Source organism: Miscanthus floridulus, chromosome 16 (assembly GCF_019320115.1).
Source record: "Miscanthus floridulus cultivar M001 chromosome 16, ASM1932011v1, whole genome shotgun sequence".
In the NCBI taxonomy this organism is placed as follows: Eukaryota; Viridiplantae; Streptophyta; class Magnoliopsida; order Poales; family Poaceae; genus Miscanthus; species Miscanthus floridulus.
The window spans coordinates 54,009,520-54,034,208 of record NC_089595.1 but is presented as its reverse complement, the minus strand read 5'-3'; the positions used below and the strand labels follow the sequence as shown (position 1 = coordinate 54,034,208).

General features: G+C 46.6%; 2 protein-coding genes and 1 pseudogene across 2 annotated transcripts; 1 reads left to right on the top strand and 2 right to left on the bottom strand.

The window, feature by feature from the left end:
• Positions 1-1,269: 1,269 nt before the first annotated feature.
• On the bottom strand, positions 1,270-24,608 carry LOC136511589 (protein NRT1/ PTR FAMILY 2.3-like). Its single transcript, XM_066505633.1, is given in 6 exon segments — positions 1,270-1,762; positions 1,764-2,213; positions 8,074-8,642; positions 8,747-8,964; positions 9,040-9,225; positions 24,213-24,608. Coding segments are annotated over 5 exon segments (1,725 nt in total). The 5' UTR covers positions 9,167-9,225; positions 24,213-24,608; the 3' UTR covers positions 1,270-1,401.
• LOC136510691 (putative disease resistance RPP13-like protein 1) lies at positions 12,465-19,007 on the top strand (annotated as a pseudogene).
• LOC136510690 (uncharacterized) lies at positions 16,273-17,888 on the bottom strand. The gene is made up of 2 exons (XM_066505059.1): positions 17,766-17,888; positions 16,273-16,920 (listed from the first exon to the last, which is right to left on the bottom strand). The coding sequence occupies exons 1-2, from the start codon at positions 17,886-17,888 to the stop codon at positions 16,273-16,275; spliced, it is 771 nt and encodes a 256-aa protein (XP_066361156.1).
• Positions 24,609-24,689: the final 81 nt, after the last annotated feature.

The window sequence follows — 24,689 nt, the reverse complement described above, 5'->3', positions numbered from 1 at the left end:
CATATTGGAGAGCAAGGGGGAATTCATGGCTAGTGGGGTGATTAAGACTTGATAATCGCAAGGTTAAGGACCTCATTAGTGCATAGAGAGTAGCAAGTGTGCACCCACTCTTCTCATTAGGCTTGGTTGGGTCAAGTGAGAGTTTGTACTTATTACTCTTGGTGATCGAGCCAAAGGACTTTAGCTCAATCAGTTAGAGCTTTCCGGTGGCACCCCACAGGTCCTGAGTTCAAATCCCCATGGGAGCGAATTTTAGGTTGGGGGTAAAAAAAATCCCCTCGCTATGCCTCCCTGTGTGGGACAGCCCGGCCTATGGCAACGGTGGTGGCCCAACTTGGGGTTTGTGGTGGTGGTCACTGGCCCAGGCTATGGTCTTCTTCCCGGGTGAGGCCGGGGTTCGGGGATTTTCTCGATCGGGGTACTGAGACTTTCTTTTAGTATAAAAACCGTGGGGCGGTCTTTCCCCATCGGCCGAGTTTTTTACTCTTGTGATCGGCATCACCTAGATGGCTTGATGGCGATTGAAAGCTTGGTGATTTCTCGATAGTGATTGTGAGATACCTAACTCATGGTGTGGGCGTTTGTGCGTCGGAGTGACAACAAATTAGCCTGTAGAGAGCACTCAGTCCTTACGCGGATCGAGGAGGTGCGCGGCTGCTCCAACGAGCACTAGTGGAGAGTGCCGACTCTCTGATACCTTAGGAAAGCATCGCCATGTTCCTTTTCTTCTCTTTACTTTGAGGATTTATATTTGGCCAATTACATTCTTATTTTTACATTCTTAGAATTACCATGCTAAAGTAAGATTGTAACATAGGGTGCAAAACTTTATGGGATAAAACAGAAACATATTAGGATTAGGCACAAATGGTGAAATGGGCTAAGCAGTAGGATTTAATTGTTGTAAAAAAATTTAGAATTAGCTCAATTCATCTTTCTCTTGGGCATCTCGATCCTTAACACGGGACAGGCTCCAGGAGAAGAGCTGCCTCAGGCCAAGGGATAGGATTTGCAGACTACGTCGAGCCAAAGGGCTTCACTAGAGAGCCAATGCCGGGGTGGTGGCGTGAGATAGTCCGGACAAAAAAAAAAGATGCAGGAGTGAGTTGGTGCGTGAAAAAAAAAATCCGAAGAAAAACTAGAGGGCTCGTTAGTCGCTACGCACCCCTGGTAGATGAGGCTGAGGGGGGAGATTTGAATCTGAGTTAGAGTCTATTAGATTAATTTTTTTCTCTAGCAAAAAAAATAGAGTAAAGGCTCTGTTTCGGATCCTTGTCGGGGATGCTAGCTCTTGTTTTCTCATTGTCCATATTATCACAACATTTCTTGCCAGTTCCCACAAATCAATATAGTTGCTACATACAATATAATATGCACACACGATGGAGCCAGGCAGCCAAGCTACTTACCAACGTTTTGGTATTTGTACAACTTGGCACAAAACAGGTAGTACCCGAAGTTGACGGCCGCCATCACGGTGAGCAACCAGTACAGGTTTTCAAGCCTGGACGCATTCATGTTGTTTGGCAGCCACGCAGTGGTGCTCCGGACTACGTCGACGAGAGCGGTGCTCAGGTAGAATCCGAGAGCGATTATCACGGCGACCATGCCCGTGGACGTGTTCTTGAGCGACGGCGGGAACTCTTCGTAGTACAGCGTCACGCCCCCGGGGAAGTACAGTGCCTCGCCAGCGCCAGCCAACGCAAGCGGTAGGACTAGCCACATCGCCGAGAGTGGTGAGACCCACGCCAGGGTGGACCTCCTCGCCGTGCGCGCGCACGGTCGCCATGCGATGACGCTCAACGGCGGCGGACGCGGCCAGGCTGAGGATGGCGAGGACGTGGCCCGAGCCGATGCGCTGCAGCGGCGTCGGGGTGTGTCCAGTGAGGCGCCGCCAGAGCGGGAGGAGCGCGCGGTCGAGGAGGACAAGGGATACGACAATGGAGACGAGGATAACGACGCTCATGGAGCCCGCTGGCACGGTGAAGCGACCCAAGGCGCGGTCCATGGCGAGGGCCTGCAGGACGGTGAAGTTGATCTGCGTGCCGAACGCGACGCTGAGGACGATGGACGCGCTCCAGAGCGGCAGGATGCGGAGCACCGCCTTGAAGTCCTCCACCTGCTGCACCGTGCATATGCGCCACGGCCGGACCACCGACCCATCCACTGTGGCGACGTCGCCGGCGGTGATCAGTGCAGCGCGGTTCAGGAACCTGCGATCGGGTGCATGTGGAAACAGATGCCACTGTCAGTGTGGGTAGTTGTTTCTTTATCAAATTCTAGTCTGAACAATGATAACGTCGGATGTGTCAAATATTGATACCCATCAAAATCTAACTTTTAGTATTTAGATTCAGACCTACTACATATACTAACCGTATGGGTTTATGTATGGATTATTCATTTAGTATTTGAACTCTTTCAGAAGGAAATATAATATATATATATATATATATATATATATATATATATATATATATATATATATATATATATATATAGAGAGAGAGAGAGAGAGAGAACTACTACTCTATAGCTGACTACAAAATAACTTATTCTGTAGCCACCTTGAGTTACGATAATTACTATGTTAATTTATGAGATTATAGTAACTCCTTACTAAGTGGTTTACTATAACGTTATGGTAAATATTCTTGTGTGTTATAGTAACCCAACTATAGTAAATATATATTGACATTATCGTAAATTAGTATATAAAATTATGGTAAATGGAGGTGGCTACAGAATAACTTATTCTGTAGCTGGCTACTGAATAGCCTCTCCCTATATATATATATATATATATATATATATAATATATGTCCCGTTTCATCCCTAATTGACTGTAAGCGTTGCCTCCACCTTCCTATATATAAGGACATATAATAGTTAATATTGTCTCGCATATTAGACTAGATTGTTCTTTACTCTATCTGTCTTGTTCCCCAAAATGACTAAATTATACGTTTGTCTTAAGGCAACCATGTATGACCAAGTTTATATAGAAAAATATCAATATATATGATCTCATATAAGTATCATCAAATTGTCATGAAATATATTTTCATAGTTGAATAACTATTTGGATACATAGATTATCCATTCTAAAATGACTGTCTGATTTTGATGTGCTGCCATCATTGCCGGGGCTTATACTGGATCCTCATCTACATGGGTAAAGAAGGCGGCAGTAGGCAATGGATCACTGACTGTGGGGTCACTAGAGGGTGGTGGCAAGAAAATAAATGAAATATTTCAGAGGGAGCATGATAGGGATAACATAAATTGTGAGCCATCAAATAGATAATATTTCAAAATAGGTGGTTATAGCGTCAATTGGAGATGGTGGTAGGTTGTAGTCTCCCTTGACATCATTCTTTTGTTTTTTAACAAGGTCCCCTAGGCATCCTTGACCCTCCGCCTCAAAATAGTTGACTCTTTAGGATTCAAATTTTATCCCAAAATAATTGTCATTATTCTCACCTACCAATGCACCTTTCTCTCAATACATCCTTTTCTTTTCCTAATACATCTCTATCTCTACTATCCGCTCGCCACAACATGTAAAGCAAATGTGGCAGCTATAATAAACAGACCACAACAATTAGCTAAGAGAAAGTATAGTAAAGGGCTATAAGTGAGATGTATGCTCAGGTGGAGACGGGGAGAGAGAAGAAGCAGGTTGTAAGCTTTATAGCCGGCTTAAACACAATTACCTAATAAACTTTGTGAGAGAGATAAGTGGACCATGTATTAATAGTGAAGAGCTAACTATTATAGGGTGGGCTGCAAAGATTCGTACAGCCAGTAGCTGGCTGTATTATTAGCCTTGCTCTAAGTCGAACTAGGCCATGCCTGGTTGTAATTAATGTGCTTTTATATTGGGATTTGAAGCAGTTCAATTTTATATTTTCTAAAAATAATCTAAACTAGTTTATTTCCTAAAAAATGTAGCTAATTATAGACTAGAAAATATGAACACAATATCAAATTTTATCACTAAAAATATAGTCAATCTGTTAACACAATATCCAATTTTATGAATACAATATCCAATTTTATTACATATTATTTTGTTTCTATTCTTAGTGTTTTATTGGTCAGTCATGTCTGTATTTATTTAATTACTCATTTTGCACTATATTCTATCCAAAGTTAGCCAAGCATCCATAGTGAATAGAAGATTTGGAGGACGACAGGATCCTCGCAGGCGTCATGCTTTATCATATAATATATATATATATACATCATCGATCATATTTAGATATTTGAACTAGCCATCAAGAGTTCTCTTTGTCTATCTTTAGGTTTAAAATGTAGCACAAAGTGATGATTTAAATAAATAAAGAGCAAAACACTAAAAGTAAGTACAAATAAGATCCAAATATCTCTAGACTTGCTGCAATAGACACACTATTTGTATACAAATTTGATGCTGGTTTAATATTTTTCTGATTCAAAATGAGTTAGTTATGGGTTTAATGTACTAGTTTTTTATTTTTAGAAAAATATAAAACCATATTTGAAATGTATCGGATGGCCAAACCTAGTATTCACTGCGGGAAACACGTGATTTGCCGAGTGCAAAAATCTTTGCCGAGTGCTAATTATGTGGTCAAAGATTTCTGGTTTTAGAGTGGCATGGTATAAAAACAAACTTGCGTAATACTTGAGTGGATAAAGATGGTCTTTTTCTGATATTTAAAAGTATATTTCATGAATCCAATGATATAATATTCATGTCATTAATAATTCAATAAGTTTTATAAATCCATAGTCATAGCTAGAAAATGTTGGCCACACTAAATTTTTTTTGGATGTCGTATATTTATACAAACAATTATGGTCACAAAGGTTTTCATTTTTAGATTTTCTTTTGTTCATAAAAGCTGACTGATTCTCTGAAGAGATAAACCATGACGGCTTAGTGGAGCTTCAGCGTGCTTTTTGTGCATGGGGTAGAGCTGGTGAAGCTTAAAAAATATATAGCATATTGACTCTTCTTATTTGTTACTCCATGTTTATAGGGCACAGTTTAATATGATAGAGCCTCCCAAGTAACACTTTGATTATTTGTTTATTTCATATATTGTTTATGATTATAAGGTTATGAGTATTGTATGGTACATTTAATTACAAACCTAACTGTATCGAAGTTGTATCACAATAATTAAAAATTGTTGACTAAATTGTTGCACTACACCACAACACCGCTTCACCATCAAACATCTGATGTAAAAAATTATATTTGGCGATGGATGATCTGACGCTAAAGATAACTTAGAGATCATCTGACACTAAATCCTCATTTAGCTATTTGATGTCTCTTCCCCAGATCCCAAATCCAAGAGCGCCGCCGCCTGTTCTTTACCCTCTCCCACAGGCCGCTGCCCAATCTTTTCACTCTCCCGCCGTGCTCCGCTCTCTCCCTGCCCTTCATATTCCAATCCGTGCCGCCATTCTTCATCCAGCTCGATCTACCGCGCGCCTATCCCTCCCAAATCCGTCGACACCCACCCAAATCCCCTTGCGCCCGCCCCGCCCCCTAGTCCCCACGCCGCTCGCCCTCACTGCTCCCTGGGCCGCCTGTTACGCGCGACAGAGCACCACCTAGCCCTCCGCCCCAACAGCGCCTCGCGCACCCCCAAATCCCCTGCCCCAGCTCGCCCCTTCCTCTAGCTCCCGCTCGCAATCTCCTATAGCTCGCCTGCCTCGCCCACCTCCTGTTTCGCTGCGGCCTGGGCGCACCGGCCAGCGGCTTCACCGACGCGGACCCCACGCGGTGGCACGCCAAGTACTGCCTGGTCAGTCCCCTGCCCACGTCATCCTTCCCCTCTGTCCGGTGCCGGCGGATCGAGAATCCCCATCCCTGGAGTACGCGACGGTGGACAACGCCGCCCCCTGGAGCACGCCGCCCCAAAGCTGACCACGCCACCTGGAGCACGCAAGTAGGAGCGCTTCGACGGTGGAGCGACAGAAATTCAGCATATAGTGACAAATTATAAAAATCTAGTGACTAAATTCAGCATATAGAAATATATTTGGAAGACAATTACTAACATTATGTTCCATCCTCAAGTAATTATTTAACTCACTGCTTACTGTTTCTAAACAAAGGTGTCTTGACCTTTTTACTGATATTTGTACTATTTTTAAGCTGAAAAGGAGCCTGATTGTCTAGTTAAAGAATAGTAGTATTATTTTCAGATGCCGTGCCTCATTAGCAAGCAGAAGCTGTTTAGTTAAATTGAATCGGTTGGGTAATGAAATTTAGAGCACAAGCATCTTCCTTTTTTTTCTCAGAGCACAAGCATATGATGCTCACATGTATGGGTACAAGACTAGTTAAGCAGCAAGGTGCTAGTGGTGACCGGTGAGCAACTACGTCTTGTCCTTGAAGCTCTAAACCTAATCAGGGATTCACGGCAGTGCCCAGCAGTGATGCAGGCCTTGTCGATGAGGCTGTGATGTTGGTCCCGAACTTGAAATTTAGTAGTAACTTTAAGACATGTTTATACTGTATGGTTCCATTCACCAGAGTTTTGCTGAACCATAAATCCATGACCTTGCATTACTGTTTGAATTTTGAACATGAATCTTCGCTGCCTCCTTTGTATTGAAGACATGTTTTACTCACTTGTGCAGCATGAAGGATGTTAGCTGCTCAATGGCAGTTGATCACAGTTGACAGCATCAGGTTTGTCAACTCTCTATTCTTCACATTGTAGCAACAACATCAGCTCGATGGTCGCACTGAGTTTTATAGAATGCTTTGTATGTGTGTTGACAGTAGCACTAGATCAATAGCAGCATGTGCTGTTTTTCTTATTTAGCATTTGGTTTAATTTCTCTCTTGTTTAATTAATTAGAGCATTTATTAGCTGACAGATTAGTAAGTTAAATCAATTAGAGCATTTAGTAGTCAGTAGATTAGTAAGTTAAATCCATTATTTCTTTGCTTCCAATGATGTATTATTGTCGAAGTGATATTTGTGTACATGTATTTCAGAGAATTAGGCCTTCTCTGTTTTGAGAATAACACTTTATATCTTATAGAGTAATACACAATTTTACTACTATAGAAGTGATTTCATCTTGTTCCATACTGATATGCTTGGGCTTGGTTGTTTAGTTCCTCATTGGTTGTAGTATTTAACTGTAGTAGGAGAAAAAAATCTATAATTTCGCTTCAGTTTCTGGAAAATGGTTGTCTACAACAGCTTTACATATTTTCTCCACTTGCCTAATTACATAGTTATTTTTCAGGAAGTGCTGAGCACTAGCCTTTGGCCTGAGTTTCTGGAAAATGATTCTCATAATCTGATGGATGTGCTCTACTTTTGGCACGTCATTCGTTTTGGCTTTTGAGTTCCTAGAAATGATTATGTACACAAACCTTAGGATGTGAAATACAAAGTACTAGTATTGTTTCCTGAGGAGTATATTCATGTAATTCTTTTGGTGGTTGACTTTGCTGGATGTGATATACACAAACATATGGTGTACAAGACAAATTCATTTGGTGCTTGACTTTGATGGATGTGATGTACAAGACAAATTCGATGTCATATGTATTGAGTTGCATGTGATATGTGTTTGTGTATCTTCATGTGACATGTGGACACTATATGAGCATTCGGTGAATGTGTGGTAACAGATTATCTGTCGCTAAAGAGTGGCAATAGGCTATTTGTCGCTGTAAATATTCACTGTAACAGACTATCTGTCGCTAAAAGTACCGTCTGACGCTAAAGATTTTTAGCGACAGGACTTATAGCGTCTGCGCAAGTCTGTCGCTGTAACTTTTTAGCGTCAGTTCATCTGTCACTATAGCCACTTTTAGCGTCAGATCGTCCATCGCTAATCTTGGTGTTGTGGTGTAGTGTTGGTCAAAGGTTGTCAAGTTTGGATCCTAAAATGTGTTTGCGTCTTATAAACTGGATTGGATGGGCTAGTTGTTTTGAGTAAAAAAAAATGTGCTCTTTGTTATGGTAGCAAAAGTGTTGCTTACTTTTTAGGTGGGTCAGAGCTGCCTGAAGCTACGCTAAATGTTCAAAGGCGTCGTTTTCGTACCTGAAGCTGTCGCTTGGAGTAGCAAGGCTAGTGGTGTCGCTGATGACGTTGCCGTCCCTGTTACTGCTGCGTGTTCCGTGGTAGAACCTCAACTCCTCTGACGTGTCCAAGTTGACTTTCCATTTCCTGGCCGCAGCAACAGCTACCCTGGCGAGCCCCGTGAACGGGCTGCCCCGAGCGCCTGGCCGGCGGTAGTACGGCGTGCCGACGAGCAGCATCACGAGCCCCGCCAAGCTGGCGGCGCCGGAGATGGCGTAGCCGAGCCCCCATGACACGTTGTCCTGCACGTAGACGATGACCGTGGAGCCGATCACGGAGGACGCGTAGAAGAAGATGAAGTACCAGTTGAAGAGCACGTCGCGGTCGGCCGTGGCGTCGAACTGGCTGGCGCCCAGCGTGGCCTGGTTGAACCGCGCGCCCCCCGCGCTGAGGCACAGCATGAACACCGCGGCGTACAGCGCCGCTATCTGCCCGGTCGAGGCTTGTTCGCACGGGCCAGCAGCGCCTGGCTGGCACGCAGCCGGCCGCAGGACGTTCAGGCTCGCCGTGAGAGTGAACATGACCAACGCCTGCGAGCGCGCAGTTGCTGCAGAAAGTTCATCTAGGCCCGACGGTATGATCGGCACGTCGATGCGTATGTACGATGAGGAAGAAAGTAAGTGCACTGACTGACCAGGACAGAGAAGACCATGGCGACCGCGACGACAGGGTAGCAGCCAAAGAAGGCGTCGGCGATGATGGCTCCACCGACTGGAGCCAGGCTGAGGCATCCGAGGGCGATGCTGGAGATCTGAGCGGCGTCGACGCGCTGCACGTTGTACTTCTTCACGAGGTAGACAACAAAGTTGCTCGTCGCGCCGCCCCTTGCCACCCCAAGCCCGAGCATCGCCACTGCGCCAAATCAGACGCATGTATACATGGAACGGGGAGCTCAAAATATTATCAGCACATGAGAGGCAGGCAGACCTGCGAGGAAGGGAAAAGTGATCCAGCCCCCCGTGTTCTTGGCATCACTCGGCTGCTGGAGGGACTCGTGATCGACGACGCTGAGGTTACGAGGAGGCAGTTGTTCTTGAGACCCGTTGGCCTCCATTCTTCTGCTGTATCTCCCTCACCCTGACTGCTCGGTCAATACTTACAAGCTCCTTATTACTGTATGTATATATATGAGAATGAGATGAGCACAATGCAGAAGTCAGACTGGGGCCAATGTGGCTACGGTAATTTTTTTTTCCGAATAATAACATTGGAACTTGGAAATGGCCACCTATCCCTTTGGATAGGAAAATGTCAAAGCACGTCTAGTTCAACCGTTCATCTTTACTTCTTTTAGGGGCCATTTGGATCTTTTATTTTGGAGGAATTGAAATTTAACATTTCACAACTTTTCCAAGTTCACGTATAAGTTCATCTCAAATTCATCGGGTTGGAAATTGAAATTGATTCTATATATAGATCATAATGCTATGTTTTACTTTGCAACTTACAACACTCTTTAACTCGTTTCTCTACAGTAGAAATACAGCATATAAGTTTCTTTCCTGGTAAGGCTAACAATAATATACAAATATATTTCATATATAACTATATTAGCTTAATTAATTCAAACAGCAAATGGGGCGGGGCAGGGCGCTCCTGATCATGAACCCTCAAACCGGTAGCCTTAGAAAGGTTCAAGGGTCGAACTGCTCCTGTCGCATGGCTAATCCACCTGATCCACTGTGACCCGAAAACCGAACCTCTCATTCACTAACAGCCTGGCACATGTACATCGGCATGACAGCATGCAAGACAACTTCCTCAGCCTGTCTTCACCGCTCAGGCTGCCGCAAGTGCTCGGATGCCCGCGTCCCGCGTCCGTGTGCGCCCCCACCGCGCGCGGCCAGTAGCTCCGATGCGGTCACCACCTCCGTCGAGACGGTGTTGATGGCGTTCCCGAAGTACTCCGCCGGCAGCGGCGACCGAAGCGTTGATGAAGTTCCAGAAGGCCATGCCGTCGGAGAGCCCGTGGTTGTACACGAAGGAGCGCGGCAGCAGGGGCGGGGCGACAAGCTTCCTCAGGTCCGACGGATCGACCCTAGGGTCGATTAGGATCGGATGGGTCACGACCCTGTCGCCCCTCTTTGATATGGGTTCGACCCGCTTCGCTCCGTACGCTGAAATGAGGAGCGGATCGCATTTACAAGAGGAACAAACCGCACCCCTTGTAGGCTTATAATTAATCTGTGTCTAAATTATATTATTAGAATGAATTCAATTCGAAGCATCCAAACGGGGCCGATTTCCTAATTCATCTGAATTTCTCCAGGCCGGCCCCCAGGTCGCGCTCTCCATGGTAGGTGGTGGGGCAGGCAATCCAAGCCGCCGCCACCCTTTCCCACCATCCCTGTTGCCTTGCAGCCGCTAGAGCAGGGCACCAGAGGCCCACGTACATGCTATGGAGACGGTGGTGTGTTCTTCTCACCGGTCCAGAGTGGACTTATTAGGTTGCTTCCTGCCGTGGCGATGGCTCGAGGCTCGGCGCATGGCGAGGCGAGCTCTATTTGGACTTTCGGCTTTCGCCAGATTCGCTCATGTGAGGGCAAGGTTTTTTTTATCGGCCGAAATTCACGGAAATTTTCGAAATTTCCTTTCTATCCACATGGTCCGATAAAATTTGACATTGGCCAAATTTTTTTCCTTCTTTCCTGCTTTCACACAGACAACCTAAATTCAGCCGTGCGACAATCCCACACTATAAGGTTTTATTCTTGTTTTATCTGTGAACGAGTGATGTTTAATAGCTTAGGAATAGTTTCAAGTCAAATTCTACGGAATTTTTTCAAAACAATTTGAATTTTTTTTGAATTTGCTCCGATATTTCCGATATATCTTGCTTATCCTATTTATCCATGACCTCCAATAATTTTTTATTTCCGATAATGAAAACCTTGTGTGAGGGACGTCGCGGCGGTGATGCGTGAGGATTTGGTGGTGGTATGCCATCCACGACAATGACAGCAAGTAGGGGGATGGCGGATCCACTGTCGGATCCCACAATCCTAGGGGTTGATCTGCACCATCAGAGCCTGTGCTGCCGCATGTAAGTAGCATGGCACAATGACAATGGTTAGGCCATTCGTGGGCGGCGCCACTATGGCATAAGGAACTTTCATATAATCAAAATTTTTTTTGAGAACACGCTTATGCGCGTATTTCATTAAGAAGCTAAGAGTTTCGAAAACAAGGTAACATAAACTTGGTAACAAAAACGTTACCAAGCCACCTACTGGATCCAAAGGTAAGACACTACATTGTTACAAAAGATAGCTACCAGCACAGCGGCGCTCAAGCTGAAGCACGCGCGAGCAGCCTAGAAAGGTGGGCGTTCCCGGCCGCACACCACCTCTCCGCTTCCTCCTTGATCAACATGGCCAGCCTTGGCGGCTATAATCAAAATATAATCAAGGGCTTCATATAATCAAAATATGAAGGATATGGCTTAGTGTAGCTCTCGGTTGCTTTAAAGGGCACAGCGGGGAGGCTGAATCTATAGAAGTCAGGCACTTTCCAACCATCAGGAGCTCTCATATAATCAAAATATGAAGGATATGGCTTAGTGTAGCTCTTGATTGCTTTAAAGTGCACGATCAGACTCTTTTCTAAATCTTTATGCAGATTTTCTTTAAATCGGCTTAAAACTTCGTCCCATGGGGTTTGATCCCCGGTTTATGAAGTATTTGCATATATATTAGCCTGTGGACTTCTAAATGGTGGTCTAGGAGGATTCGACAACACTGTATCATGACGAAAAGACATGAGGAGCTGCTGAATTGATATCTGCTCCTGTAGTAGAAACCAATGATCGTGCAAAGGTAGGCATTGGTAAAGCAATACCAACCCCCCCCCCCCCCCCCCCCCCCCTCTAAATTAGCCCTATCGATTTCTGATGATGAAAGGCTAATTTGGACTGGTTTGCCGGTACAAAGCTTGTCCATCGCTCGAAAAAGCCGAACGACATCCCATATTGTGGTTGGCTAGAGCAACCAGGGCCGATCCGCTAATAGACACATCTTGAGGCAAAACAAGAGTTTCATATTTTTTTTCCTCCCTTTTGCCATGACCATCCATGAATTGGCTAAGATTTTCATGCATATGAATCTAAAAAAGTCTAACTTGGTCGGCAACCATCGCAGTCCATTCATCATGTGTAATGACAGGTCTATTGGGAGGCTGATCTGTTTTTACCTCAGATTTAGATGTAGCAGGAAGAGGTTTGAAGTTGACATCCTGGATCTTCTTGATAGCTCCCCGCCGATCCACCTTGAAGCATGATAGGGCATGCTCCAGATCGGCAGCTGCTCAGGCCTTCGCCCTCTCCTCTAGCATCTTACGAACTCCTTAGGGAGTTGATGGGCCGAGGGCTTGATGATGTTGCCTTGATTCTTCGTATCGATCTTATGGTTAAAAATTGTCGTAGTAGATCTGTTTGATTTTCTTCTCCAGTAGGAGTTACCAAAAAGTGTGTTGATGCTAATTCGGATCACACACCAGATAGGGTTAGATCGTCGGAAGCTGCATTCATGTTTGAGACCATGAAAAGGAAAATAAAGAGAAATATTTCAACCCAATCACTCCCATTCATGTTTCTGAGACTTTCAGAGTGAATGATTTTCATGATATGCTTGAGGCGATCACTGAAGATCGGCACTCTGATATTAGTGGTTGTAAAGGTCTGCAAGCAAAGTTGGTCGATAAATTGAACGGCAAACGTTTCTTATTGGTACTGGACGATCTCTAGGTCAACGATGAGAATCACCAGGACCTGGAGGAGATACTTTCTCCCTTCAATGTTGGGAAGAGAGGAAGCAGAATCCTGGTGACTGCCCGAAATAAAGAGGCAGCTTTAGGTGCTAACAACCTTATTTCAATATCTGATTTGGACGAGGAACAATACTTCTCAATGTTCATGCATTATGCACTAGACAGTACAATTTTTTATGATAGAAAATACATACCAATTGGGCGAAAGATTGCTAAAAAGCTACACAGATCACCTATTGCAGCAGTAACAGTGCCCGGGCAGCTTTGGAGAAACCCAGATATCAGTTTTTGGGAAACAGCCGTGAAACTAGACTTATTGAATAAGACAAAGGGAGCTCCGTTCGCTTCTCTTATAATCCGTCTTTTTCAGATTGTTTTTTCAGCCGGAACAATATTTTTCTCTCACAACAAATCAGCTGGAACAGTGTTTCGGCTTGTTTTTCAGCGAAGCGAATAGGGCCATGCAAGAGAGATACGCCGGAACAACGCCTGAACAATATTTTCCCCAGAAGGTATGAGTTGGAACGAGATACGCTAGTTCATATGTGGATTGCACAGGGCTTTGTTAAGACAATCAATGCAAGAGAGCAGGAGGATGTAGAAGACGTGGGCCAGGACTACTTCCATGACTTGCATTCATGTGCATTTCTTCAACTAAAAAGGAAAACTAGTTCTGATATTGATTCCGGAGAGTACTTCACAGTTCATGATTTGTTGCATGACTTAGCAGAGTCTGTTGCTGGCAGTGATTGTGTTAGAATTAACAGAGGTGTCATAGGACAAATTCCTAAATATGTCCGGCATCTTTGCATTGAGTCCTACAATGAAGAAGCATTCCCAGAGCAAATCCTGGAGTTGCGAAACTTGCGCACTCTAATAATGTGTTATTCTGTCAAGAAGATCAGTCAAGACGATTTTAAGTGTGTGCTCATGCGTCTAAAGAAGCTGCGGGTGGTGCAGTTGGACGTCCAATGGTTGAGAAGGATCCCAGCATGCATAGGTGAACTAAAACATCTGCGGTACCTTGGTATTTCTACACCCCCTCCCCACAGCATGACTTTTCCAACTTAAGTTACCAATCTTTACCATCTCCAGGTGCTCTCTGTGCCACCTAACACCCTTTTGCACTGTTCTTCCAAGGAAAAAATGTCTAACCTTATCAATTTGCGGCACGTGCTCACGTGGTATGGCTTGAACTTTCCTAACATAGGGAGGTTAACATCACTCCAATCTCTGTATCAATTCTATGTTAAAAATGAGAAGGGATATGAAATACAACAGCTGGAACACCTAAACAACCTTCGCGGCAAGCTGTTTATTGAATGCCTCGAAAATGTTCGGAGCAATGAGGAAGCTCTTCAAGCCAGGCTAGCTGACAAGGTACATTTAACAGAGCTGACACTGCAGTGCGGCGGTATTGATGAAATCTCCAGAAGGAAGCAAAGCGCAACTGTTTAGGTCTTGGATTGTTTCAGCTTATTCTCTCTCACAGAACACTATTGAATCATCCAGAATCATCCAAAATCCACTGTTACATGCACAGCCGAACACGGTGGAAATGAGGAAGGTATTTTCTCCCGTGACAACTGTGAACGTGTCAGAATGGAGAACTCGCCGCAATCAGAGATGCACCCCAGAACTTCAAGAGGAGGTACTTGAGGCACTCCAAGCACCATCCCAGATCACGTCACTTTGCATCAGAAACTATGATGGTCAGAGATACCCACGTTGGTTGTCGGGAGAACAGGACACTCGAGATTTGAACAGCACAGATGTTTCTCACTTGCAAAATCTTATATTCTGGGATTGCAATGGTTCATGTGTTCCCCCCAAGATTGGTAAGTTTTTCGTTCATATCTTTAGGCTCACAGTTACAGGCTGCAGTTGGACCTCTTTGCCAGATAACTTGGACCATATGGAATCACTTAAGGAACTGAACATCCAGGAGTGCCCAAACATTGAGTCACTGCCGCAACTACCCCGCTTCCTCAAGACGCTTGTACTTTCTCAATGCAGCCGCTCTCTTACAGATAGCTGTCGGACCAAAGGGCACCCAAATTGGCAAAAGATAAGACATATCAGTGAGAAAATAATTTCTTAGGAAACCCACATTCCAACTGCAATTATCGCACTAGTTCTCAGTCACATGCAAGTTGGCCTTGTATGGTTTCTTTTCCATCCTGTGTTTTCAACAGTACTTTTTCATTGAAGCCATGTTTCATCATCATTTGGGAATGGTAACACAAGAATGTGAAAAAAATTGAGTGGAACAGTTGAATATTGTCCATATTCATAACTGAAAATGAACAATCCGATATGAACTTGAGGCCACAATTGATGAACTGTGCACTGTTTTGCAATCTTTTATTGGAGACCTAGGATTAGGAACGAGCAAGGCAACAGTGTGTTGGCCTACTCACGGACTGATGACAACCTAACAAAACCCCAGAACTGGTTCAAGGATCCCACGCTGTCTTACTGATGCCTGATGGAGAAAATTGGCTATTTCCTTGCAACCATCATTTCAGTGTAACTCATGAGGACACAAACTTGGCATTGTTTCGCAATCCTTTTAAGGATCTTCCCATTGTAAACAGGGGGCACGGAAGCTCTAGCTGTTTCCACTTGACTCTGAACTAGGCGGAATACGACTGTAGTCTTCTGTTAAGTTTTACTGTGGAATTAGTAGGATCTTCAGCTTTGTGATAAAATCTAACTGCATAAACAGATATTAACTACGAGCTGTAGTCTCTAGTTTGTAAATGGAGTTGTTTATTTCTGTATTTAGTACAACCAAGTGTGTTTTCTGCTTGATTGCAGTGGTGACAGACATTGCGCAAAAATGTTTGCTGATCGTTCTTGTTCTTATTATTTTTGACTATTTAGTATTAGGTAAGTTTGCCATGAACGCTACGGCTTGTACTACATTGAAATGAGCTATTGTTCTGTTTGATAATTGATCAACTCTCGGAGTTTTCGACATAGCCAGAATTTTGCTGATATATAGGCTTGTCCGTAGAGTACATTGAAATGTGCTATTGCTCCTTATATTTCTTTTTTGTTTTTCTCGGGTAGAAAAACTGGGAGTTTCCTCATTGGTTAGTCTGAAATGACGACTCTCTCTAACACCCGTGGCCGCCAGCGTCAAGCCATTGATGTGAGCATGAGCACGACAGAGAGATACGGATCAGGGACGAACACCGGCGAGGACAACCTCGACCGAGACGTGTTCGAGTTTGATATTAATCTCGATAGTTTCTTCTCTTACAAGCACTGGCATTTGTATGCCCAACAGAACACTGGCTATCAGGCCCTACATGTCATACATGGAATTTAAACGTAAAATAGAGAATACGCTTTCTACTAGACTTGACTCCTTCCTTCAGTCATCACCTCCTACTCCTGCTGTGTACCGTCCGTTACACCTCCCCCGGCTGAAGAACCAGCTGGCGCTGATGGAAATCTCTTCTTGAGCACATTGTAATCTTCCCACGTTGCTGCCGCCTCCGGTAAACCAGTCCAGGACACTTTAACTTGAGGTATAGCAGCATTACCTTTCTTGACAAGGCGTCGATCCAGAATTGCTTCAGGAAAAGCGTTGGCAACATCCAGCTCAGTGAGGACTGGCAGGTCACTGTACACCGGTGTATAATCCTGAACAAATGGTTTCAGTTGAGATATGTGGAACACCGGGTGTATCATTGACCCTTCAGGAAGCTCCAAACGATAGGCCACTGTCCCAATTCGTCCCAGCACCTTGTAAGGACCAAAATATTTGAAGGATAGCTTGGGAAACGGCCTACTAGCCACGCCGGACTGAGTGTAAGGCTGAAGGTTGAGCAGCACCTGATCCCCGACTGAAAACTGCAGATTAGTGCGGTGTCGATCAGCCATCAGCTTCATCCGGTTCTGGGCTCTTGCTAGATGATCCCTGAGAGACTGAAGATGTTGCTCTTGGTCTGCAACCAATTCCGTGACTGAATCTGAAGTGTTGTCAGAGATGGTTGGAGCTGCACCGATGTTAGGCTCATAACCATACAGGGCCTTGAATGGTGAACACCCCAGAGAAGTATGAAAAAGAGGAGTTATACCAAAGTTCAGCAAGTGACAGCGAAGCTTTCCAAGCCTTTGGGGAGTCCTGCACCGCACATCTCAAATACATCTCCAAGCATTGGTTTACTTGTTCAGTCTGTCCATCCGTTTGGGGACGGTAAGCAGCACTCAAGGTCAGATTGACTTTGTACAATTTGAAAAGCTCCTTCCAAAAGTGACTGAGAAAAATTGTATCTCTATCAGTAACTATGGAATTCGGGCAGGCCATGCAGTTTCATAATATTGTCCATGAATACTTGAGCAATGTGTGCTACTGTATATTGATGTTTGAGTGGAAGAAAATGAGCAAACTTGGTTAATCTATCCACCACCACTAAAATGACAATATACCCTTCTGACTTGGGCAACCCTTCAATGAAATTCATAGAGAGGTCTCTCCAAACTCCTTCAGGGATTGGCAGTGGTTGCAATAGACCTGAAGGATGCTGCAGATTATGTTTGGCATGTTGGCAAATAGAGCACTGCTTAATATAGCTATCCACATCCTGTTTCATGCCCTTCCAGCTGAAATGCTTCTTAAGCCTATAATAGGTGGCAGCCACACCAGAATGTCCTCCTAGTGCACTAGAATGACAAGCACCAATCAGCTTTGTTTGTAATGCTGAATTTTGGCCTATCCAAATAGAGTTGTGATGCTTAATGAGTCCTTTATCCAGACCAAACCCAGCTTCATTGGGACTAGAGATGGCTAACTGTTTGAGCAATAGTTGTGCCTGAGGATCAGTGGTATAGGAATTGACTAGCTCCTGGACCCAAGCTGCTTGGACTGAAGATACTGCCTGAATTGCAAATAAGTGAGCCACCCTAGAAAGAGCATCAGCTGCTACATTTTCCTTCCCTTGTCTGTACACAATCTTGAATTGCATACCCATCAATCTGGTCACAGCTTTGCGCTGCATCTCAGAGTGCAGATTTTGCTCATTTAGATAAGCCAATGACTTATGGTCAGTCAGAATAATGAATTCTTGCCTCTACAAGTAATGCCTCCATCTCTCGACTGCCATAATTAGAGCAAGAAATTCCTTCTCATAGATGGACATGGCTTTGTGCCTCTCACCCAAAGCTTTACTGAGGTAGGCAATGGGTGGACTGTTTTCCATAAGAACTGCCCCAATTCCATCCTGACAAGCATCAGTCTCCACTGTAAAAGTTTCTTGGAAATTGGGCAGAGCTAAGACTGGTGTTCTAGTTATTGCCATCTTGAGATTATCAAAAGCTGTCTGAGCTGCAGCTGGCCACTCAAAATGTTTTGAGTCTAAGCAGTTGAGTAAGAGGCCTGGCCAAAACCCCATAATGCTTGACAAACTTTCTATAGTATCCTGTTAAGCCCAAAAATGCCCTGACCTCAGTAATATTTGTAGGAACTGGTCAATTTAGCATTGCATAGATCTTGGAAGGGTCTGTGGACACTCCTTCAGAAGAAATGATGTGTCCTAGATACTCCAAGCTATTCTGGGCAAAACTGCACTTAGAAGCTTTGAGATAAAGCTGATGTGACCTCAGAGTTGCTAACACTTGAGAAATATGATCAGCATGAGTTTGCAGAGTTGGGCTATAGATCAAAATGTCATCAAGAAATACCAACACAAATTTCCTCAGAAAGGACTGTAAAATTTGATTCATCAGGCATTGAAAAGTAGCTGGGGCATTAGTTAGGCCAAATGGCATGACCTTGAATTGATAGTGACCCTGATGAGTTTTGAAAGCTGTCTTATGCTCATCTTCAGGTAACATCCTGATCTGGTGATAACCTGATCTCATGTCTAGTTTAGAGAAGAATTTGGAACCAGCAAGTTCATCTAAGATCTCATCAATCACAGGCATAGGAAATCTATTCTTTATAGTCATGGCATTTAGTTTCCTATAGTCTACACAAAACCTCCAAGTGCCATCCTTTTTTTTGACTAAAAGGACAGGGGAAGCAAAATGGCTGTGACTGTGTGCTATCAGGCCTGCTTGTAATAACTGTTGTACTTGGTTTTCGATTTCTGTTTTGTGTTGGGGGGGGGGGGGGGGGGGGGGGGGATAATGGTAAGGTTTGGAATTGATGGGTATTGACCCTGGGTTCAGAGAGATGGAATGGTCATAACTGCGTTGAGGAGGTAAGGTTTTGGGATCATCAAAAACATCTTTGTATTGGTCTAGGACTTGGGTGATGATGGGTGGATGTGGTGTACTAGTGGATGCTTAGGCAAGGGGTGGTTCAGGGATATAGTCCAACAACACAAACTCCCATATATCATTTCCTTTAGTTGCATTGGTGGTTGTAGAAGCCCTTGCAACTTGACTGATTTCCCTTGGTGCTGAAATTCCAGTCTTCTGTACCCAATCACACTGCATAAGACTATGCTGCTGCAGCCAATCATACCCCAAAATGGCATCATAAGGGTGCATGTCCAACACAACCATATCAGCAGACAAGGTGTGGCCTTGACAGTACCACTAGAGATCAGGAACCATCCTGTCAGTGACCAACCATTCTCCATTAGCAAGCTTAACCTTCTTTGCAGGCATTGGAATGGTCTGTAAGCCAGCTAACTGCACAAATTGTTTGCTCACAAAACTATGTGAACTACCACTGTCTAGTAAAACCAACATAACTTTGTCTTTCACTTTAGTTTTCAACTTGATGCAAGTGGTGTTTTCACTGTTCGTTATGGCATTGAGAGAAAGCTGACAAAATTATTCTGGTAATTCATCTTCAATAGCTAATTGGTTGAGAACATCATCACTGAGTTCCCTGTCGAGATCATTGATCACTAAAGCATTGGCTTGAGCCTTACCCCTCTTAGCACACACCTCATTGTGGCCAGGTTCATATTTTTCCCCACAGTTGTAGCAAAGGCCACTGGCCTTTCCATAGTCCTGGAGCTGTCGATATCGCCATAAAGTACCAGCAGCTTGTTGTGGTTTGCCCTCGGGTCTGGGTTGTGGAGCCTGTCTGTGTTGTTGATTTTGCCTTTGATACTTGAACTTGCCTCTATCCAACACTTTCTGTTGAATTCTGGCTTTTGTAGCAGCTCTATCAACTGTTGTTGGCACTTGAGGTTCCACTACTGCTCTTATGTCATCTTTCAAGCCACTGACATAATGGGAAGCAAAGAAAAGGTCATCACAATGGCAACAATGAATAATAACATCAAACTGCAATGCCTGAAACTTTGCTGTATAATCCTCCACAGTTCCTGTTTGCTTTAAATCAATCAAGTCAGTGAGAGTTGTTCTATAATCATCAGCACCAAACTTCTGTTTTACAGCAATACAGAAGTGTAACCAAGAGATGTTCTCATGAGTTTGCTTGTAAGCTTGAAACCACTTTGATGCATTCCCCTCCAAATGCATGGTTGCTGCTGACACCCAGAGCTTCATAGGGATAGAATAAACTGTGAAGTTGTCATGGTCGGGCGCACGTATATCAGGCGCCGTCGGGCCCATGACGTGCGCCGCGCCACGGAACGCGCAAGCCGCGTGATGGGCGCGCGCGCAGATGGCGCGCAGGGGCCGTTCACCGCAAGTGGCTAGGAGCGAAGGCGATCAAGAGTTTCAGTTTTAGTTCCTTAATTTTAGGAGTTTGTTTCCTTATTCGGTTGGGCCGATGGCCATATATGCTGTACTCGAGACAATTAAGAGGCAAGCAAGATTGTTATCTCCTAAACTCTCTTTCTCTCTCAACCAAACAAGCCTGCGCCGGAGGGGAAAACCTCGCCGGAGAAGACGGACCGAGGCTACGAACTCCGTAGCCGAGGGCCAGCTACCCGGGGGCTCAACACCCTTCACAGGAGGCGGCCACGGCCTTCACTGCCCTCAAGGCCGCGGTTACGTCGGCGCCGATCCTCGCCATGCCGGATTTCACCAAGCCCTTCATCGTCGAGTGCGACGCGTCGTCTCACGGCTTCGGCGCCGTGCTCATCCAGGAGGGCCACCCGATCGCGTTCTTCAGCAGGCCCGTCGCCCCGTGGCATCGTGCTCTCGCCGCGTACGAACGCGAGCTCATCGGCCTCGTCCACGCCGTACGCCATTGGCGCCCGTATCTCTGGGGACGTCGCTTCATCGTCAAGACGGACCATTATAGCCTCAAGTACCTGCTCGATCAGAGGCTGGCGACCATCCCCCAACACCAGTGGGTGGGGAAGTTGCTTGGGTTCGACTTCGCTGTCGAATACAAGCCCGGGACGGCCAACACAGTGGTTGATGCTCTGTCCCGCCGCGACACCGCCGACGACGGGGCGCTGCTCGCACTCTCCGCGCCGCACTTCGACTTCCTCACCAGGATACGGCAGCTCCACGACACCGACCCCGCCCTGGTTGCACTGCGTCAGGAGATCACCACCGGCGCCCGCGGTGCACCTTGGACGCTTGTCGATGGAATGGTCCAATTCACGGGGAGGCTCTACATCCCCCCTGCCTCACCGATGGTACAGGAGATCATGGTGGCCATCCACGAGGACGGGCACGAAGGGGTCCAGCGTACTCTTCACCGGCTGCGTCGCGACTTCCATTTTCCTAACATGAAACAGCTTGTGCAGGATTTGGTGCGTGCCTGCGTCGTCTGCCAGCGGTACAAGTCCGAGCACTTGCACCCGACGGGCCTCCTCCTTCCCTTGCCGGTTCCGCAGGGCATTTGGACGGACGTCGCCCTCGACTTCGTGGAGGCCCTCCCTCGCGTCCGCGGCAAGTCATTAATACTCACGGTGATCGACAGATTCAGCAAGTACAGCCACTTCATACCCCTGGCGCACCCGTACTCCGCTGAGTCCGTCGCGCAAGCATTCTTCGCCGACATAGTCCGCCTTCACGGCGTTCCGCAGTCCCTGGTATCGGACCGCGACCCCGTCTTCACGTCGACGTTCTGGCGCGAACTCATGCGCTTGTTGGGCACCAAGCTGCACATGACGACCGCATTCCACCCGCAGTCCGATGGGCAGTCCGAGGCCGCTAACCGAGTCATCATCATGTACCTGCGGTGCTTCACCGGTGACCGATCGCGACAGTGGCTCCGCTGGCTGCCGTGGGCGGAGTTTGTCTTCAACACCGCCTATCAAACTTCGCTGCGCGACACGCCTTTCAGAGTGGTCTACGGCCGCGACCCGCCGTCCATCCGTTCCTACGAGCCGGGTGACACACGGGTGGCCGCGGTGGCCAAGACGATGGCAGAACGCGAAGAGTTCCTCGCCGACATTCGCCTCCGTCTCGAGCAGGCCCAAGTCACTCAGAAGCTGCACTACGACAAGGTCCATCGCCACGTCACGTATCAAGTCGGCGATTGGGCGCTCCTGCGCCTCCGACAACGCGCCGCGTCGTCTCTGCCCCAGGCCGTGTCGGGCAAGCTCAAGCCGCGCTTCTTCGGGTCATACCAGATCGTCGAGCTCATCAACGATGTCGCCGTCCGCCTCGCGCTGCCCCCTCGTGCCCGACTCCACGACGTATTCCACGTCGGGCAGCTCAAGAAGTTCAACGGCGTGCCCCCGGACGCCCCGCCGGCCCTGCCGCAGCTTCACCATGGCGTCGTGGCCCCGGAGCCTGACCGTGTGGTCCGCTCACGCTTGGCGCGCGGGGTACGCCAGGTCCTCGTCCAGTGGAAAGGGCAGACGGCGGCCTCTGCTACTTGGGAAGATGCCGAGTCGTTCAGCGCCACCTATCCAGCATTTCAGCTCGAGGACGAGCTGCTCCTCGACGGGGGGAGAGATGTCATGGTCGGGCGCACGTATATCAGGCGCCGTCGGGCCCGTGACGTGCGCCGCGCCACGGAACGTGCAAGCCGCGCGATGGGCGCGCGCGCAGATGGCGCGCAAGGGCCGTTCACCGCAAGTGGCTAGGAGCGAAGGCGATCAAGAGTTTTAGTTTTAGTTCCTTAATTTTAGGAGTTTGTTTCCTTATTCGGTTGGGCCGATGGCCATATATGCTCTACTCGAGACAATTAAGAGGCAAGCAAGATTGTTATCTCCTAAACTCTCTTTCTCTCTCAACCAAACAAGCCTGCGGCGGAGGGGAAAACCTCGCCGGAGAAGACGGACCGAGGCTACGAACTCCGTAGCCGAGGGCTAGCTACCCGGGGGCTCAACGCCCTTGACAGAAGTAGTTGTTGCACTTGTCAAACCAAATCTAGGGATGACTGCCATCAAAAGTTGCGAACTGCATTTTGGGTAAGGCATGATGGGGTAAGGAGTCCTGATCCTTGTTGTCAGGCTTGGTCCGGGGCTTTTTTGATGGCCCTGGTTTAGCATTACTCTTGTGCTTAGCAAAGACATTCTCAAATTGGGGTTCTTCATCATCAAATAGAACAGATCCTGAACTCTCACTGTCAGATTGTGCTTCCTCATCAAACTGCCGCAGAGTCAACTGAGCCACAGCTTGGCCATTGGCCTTAACCTGCTGAGCAATGAACTGACGATCCTTAGAACACTGATCCACCTTACTGCTATTAGCCTGCAATTGAGTCTTCAACTCTTGTTGAATTGCCCCAATGTCATTCACACGCGAGAAGAGAAGATCGAAACTGTCGATCAACTGATCCCAGCGCGACTGCTCTTCACCAGCACTCTTCGACATCTGATCCAGCAGTATTTGCATCTGTTTTCATGGCTTGACCGAAGCCGCGGTGGCTGTCGATGAAGAATCCGTGATGGCAGACTGGTGATACACAGGTTTGGATGAAATCCTCCCCTATTGCGTGCGTCACCCAAATATCAACACCGCCGCCTGGAAGTGAGGCGCTATCGAGGAATTATTGCGTGCGTCACCCAAATATCAACACCGCCGCCTGGAAGTGAGGCGCGATCGAGGAATTTTACACGGGAGCAAGCGCCCCGCAACCCAAATCGTCGGACACTTCCCCGTCAAACACCACCGCGCCGCAATTGAACCAGATCGCTACGGAATTTTACACGAGAACAATCGTCCCACAACCCTCGCTACTGATCCAAGCGTGCTAGAGAAAATCAAAACGAGCCGAACAGAGTAAGCTCACAGTGGGTATACGCCTCCGATCCCCAAGTCGATGCCGAACCCCAGTCGAATATAGAAGCCGAAGATGAAAGTGGAAGGACGTTGGAGCTCAAGGTAGACGAAAACGAATTCGATGCCGACCGAATTCCACCAAAGAGTGGACCTACGGGACCTCCAGTACAGCACCACTCGGATGCCGTCGGGGATCAACCAGCCACCCGGAATTACGAATCAAGATCTAGGCAAATCGAAATCGAAGTCGCTAAACGAGAGCGTACCAACGAGAAATAGTGGATCTGTGGTAGAGTGGTGATGGAGTCGCTGCTGGTCGCCGGAGATTCCGCCGCCACACCGACTGGATAACTAGCGTCGGAGGTGAGCCGATGAAGCCCGCCGCCTGCGCCGAGGAAGGACCGTCTCCGATACCACCTGTAACACCCGTGGCCGCCGGCATCAAGCCGTCGACGTGAGCACGACAGAGAGATACGGATGTGGGACGAACGCCGGCGAGGACAACCTCGACCGAGACGTGTTCGAGTTTGATATTACAAGCACTGGCATTTGTATGCCCAACAGAACACTGGCCATCGGGCCCTACATGTCATACTTGGAATTTAAACGTAAAATAGAGAATACGCTTTCTACTAGACTTGACTCCTTCCTTCAGTCATCACCTCCTACTGCTGTGTACCGTCCGTTACACTCTCCAGAGTTGATAAGGATTGACCGGCTAGCATAATCCATTGGCAGGTATA

What these genes read in the sequence shown, in the direction of transcription:
- LOC136510690 (XM_066505059.1), bottom strand. Translation starts at nt 17,888, where the DNA reads ATGCAGCGCAAAGCTGTGACCAGATTGATGGGTATGCAATTCAAGATT. An exon ending in ACTTATTTGCAATTCAGGCA is followed by an intron (nt 16,921 to 17,765) that starts GTATCTTCAGTC and finishes TCACCATTCAAG; the next exon opens with GCCCTGTATGGTTATGAGCC.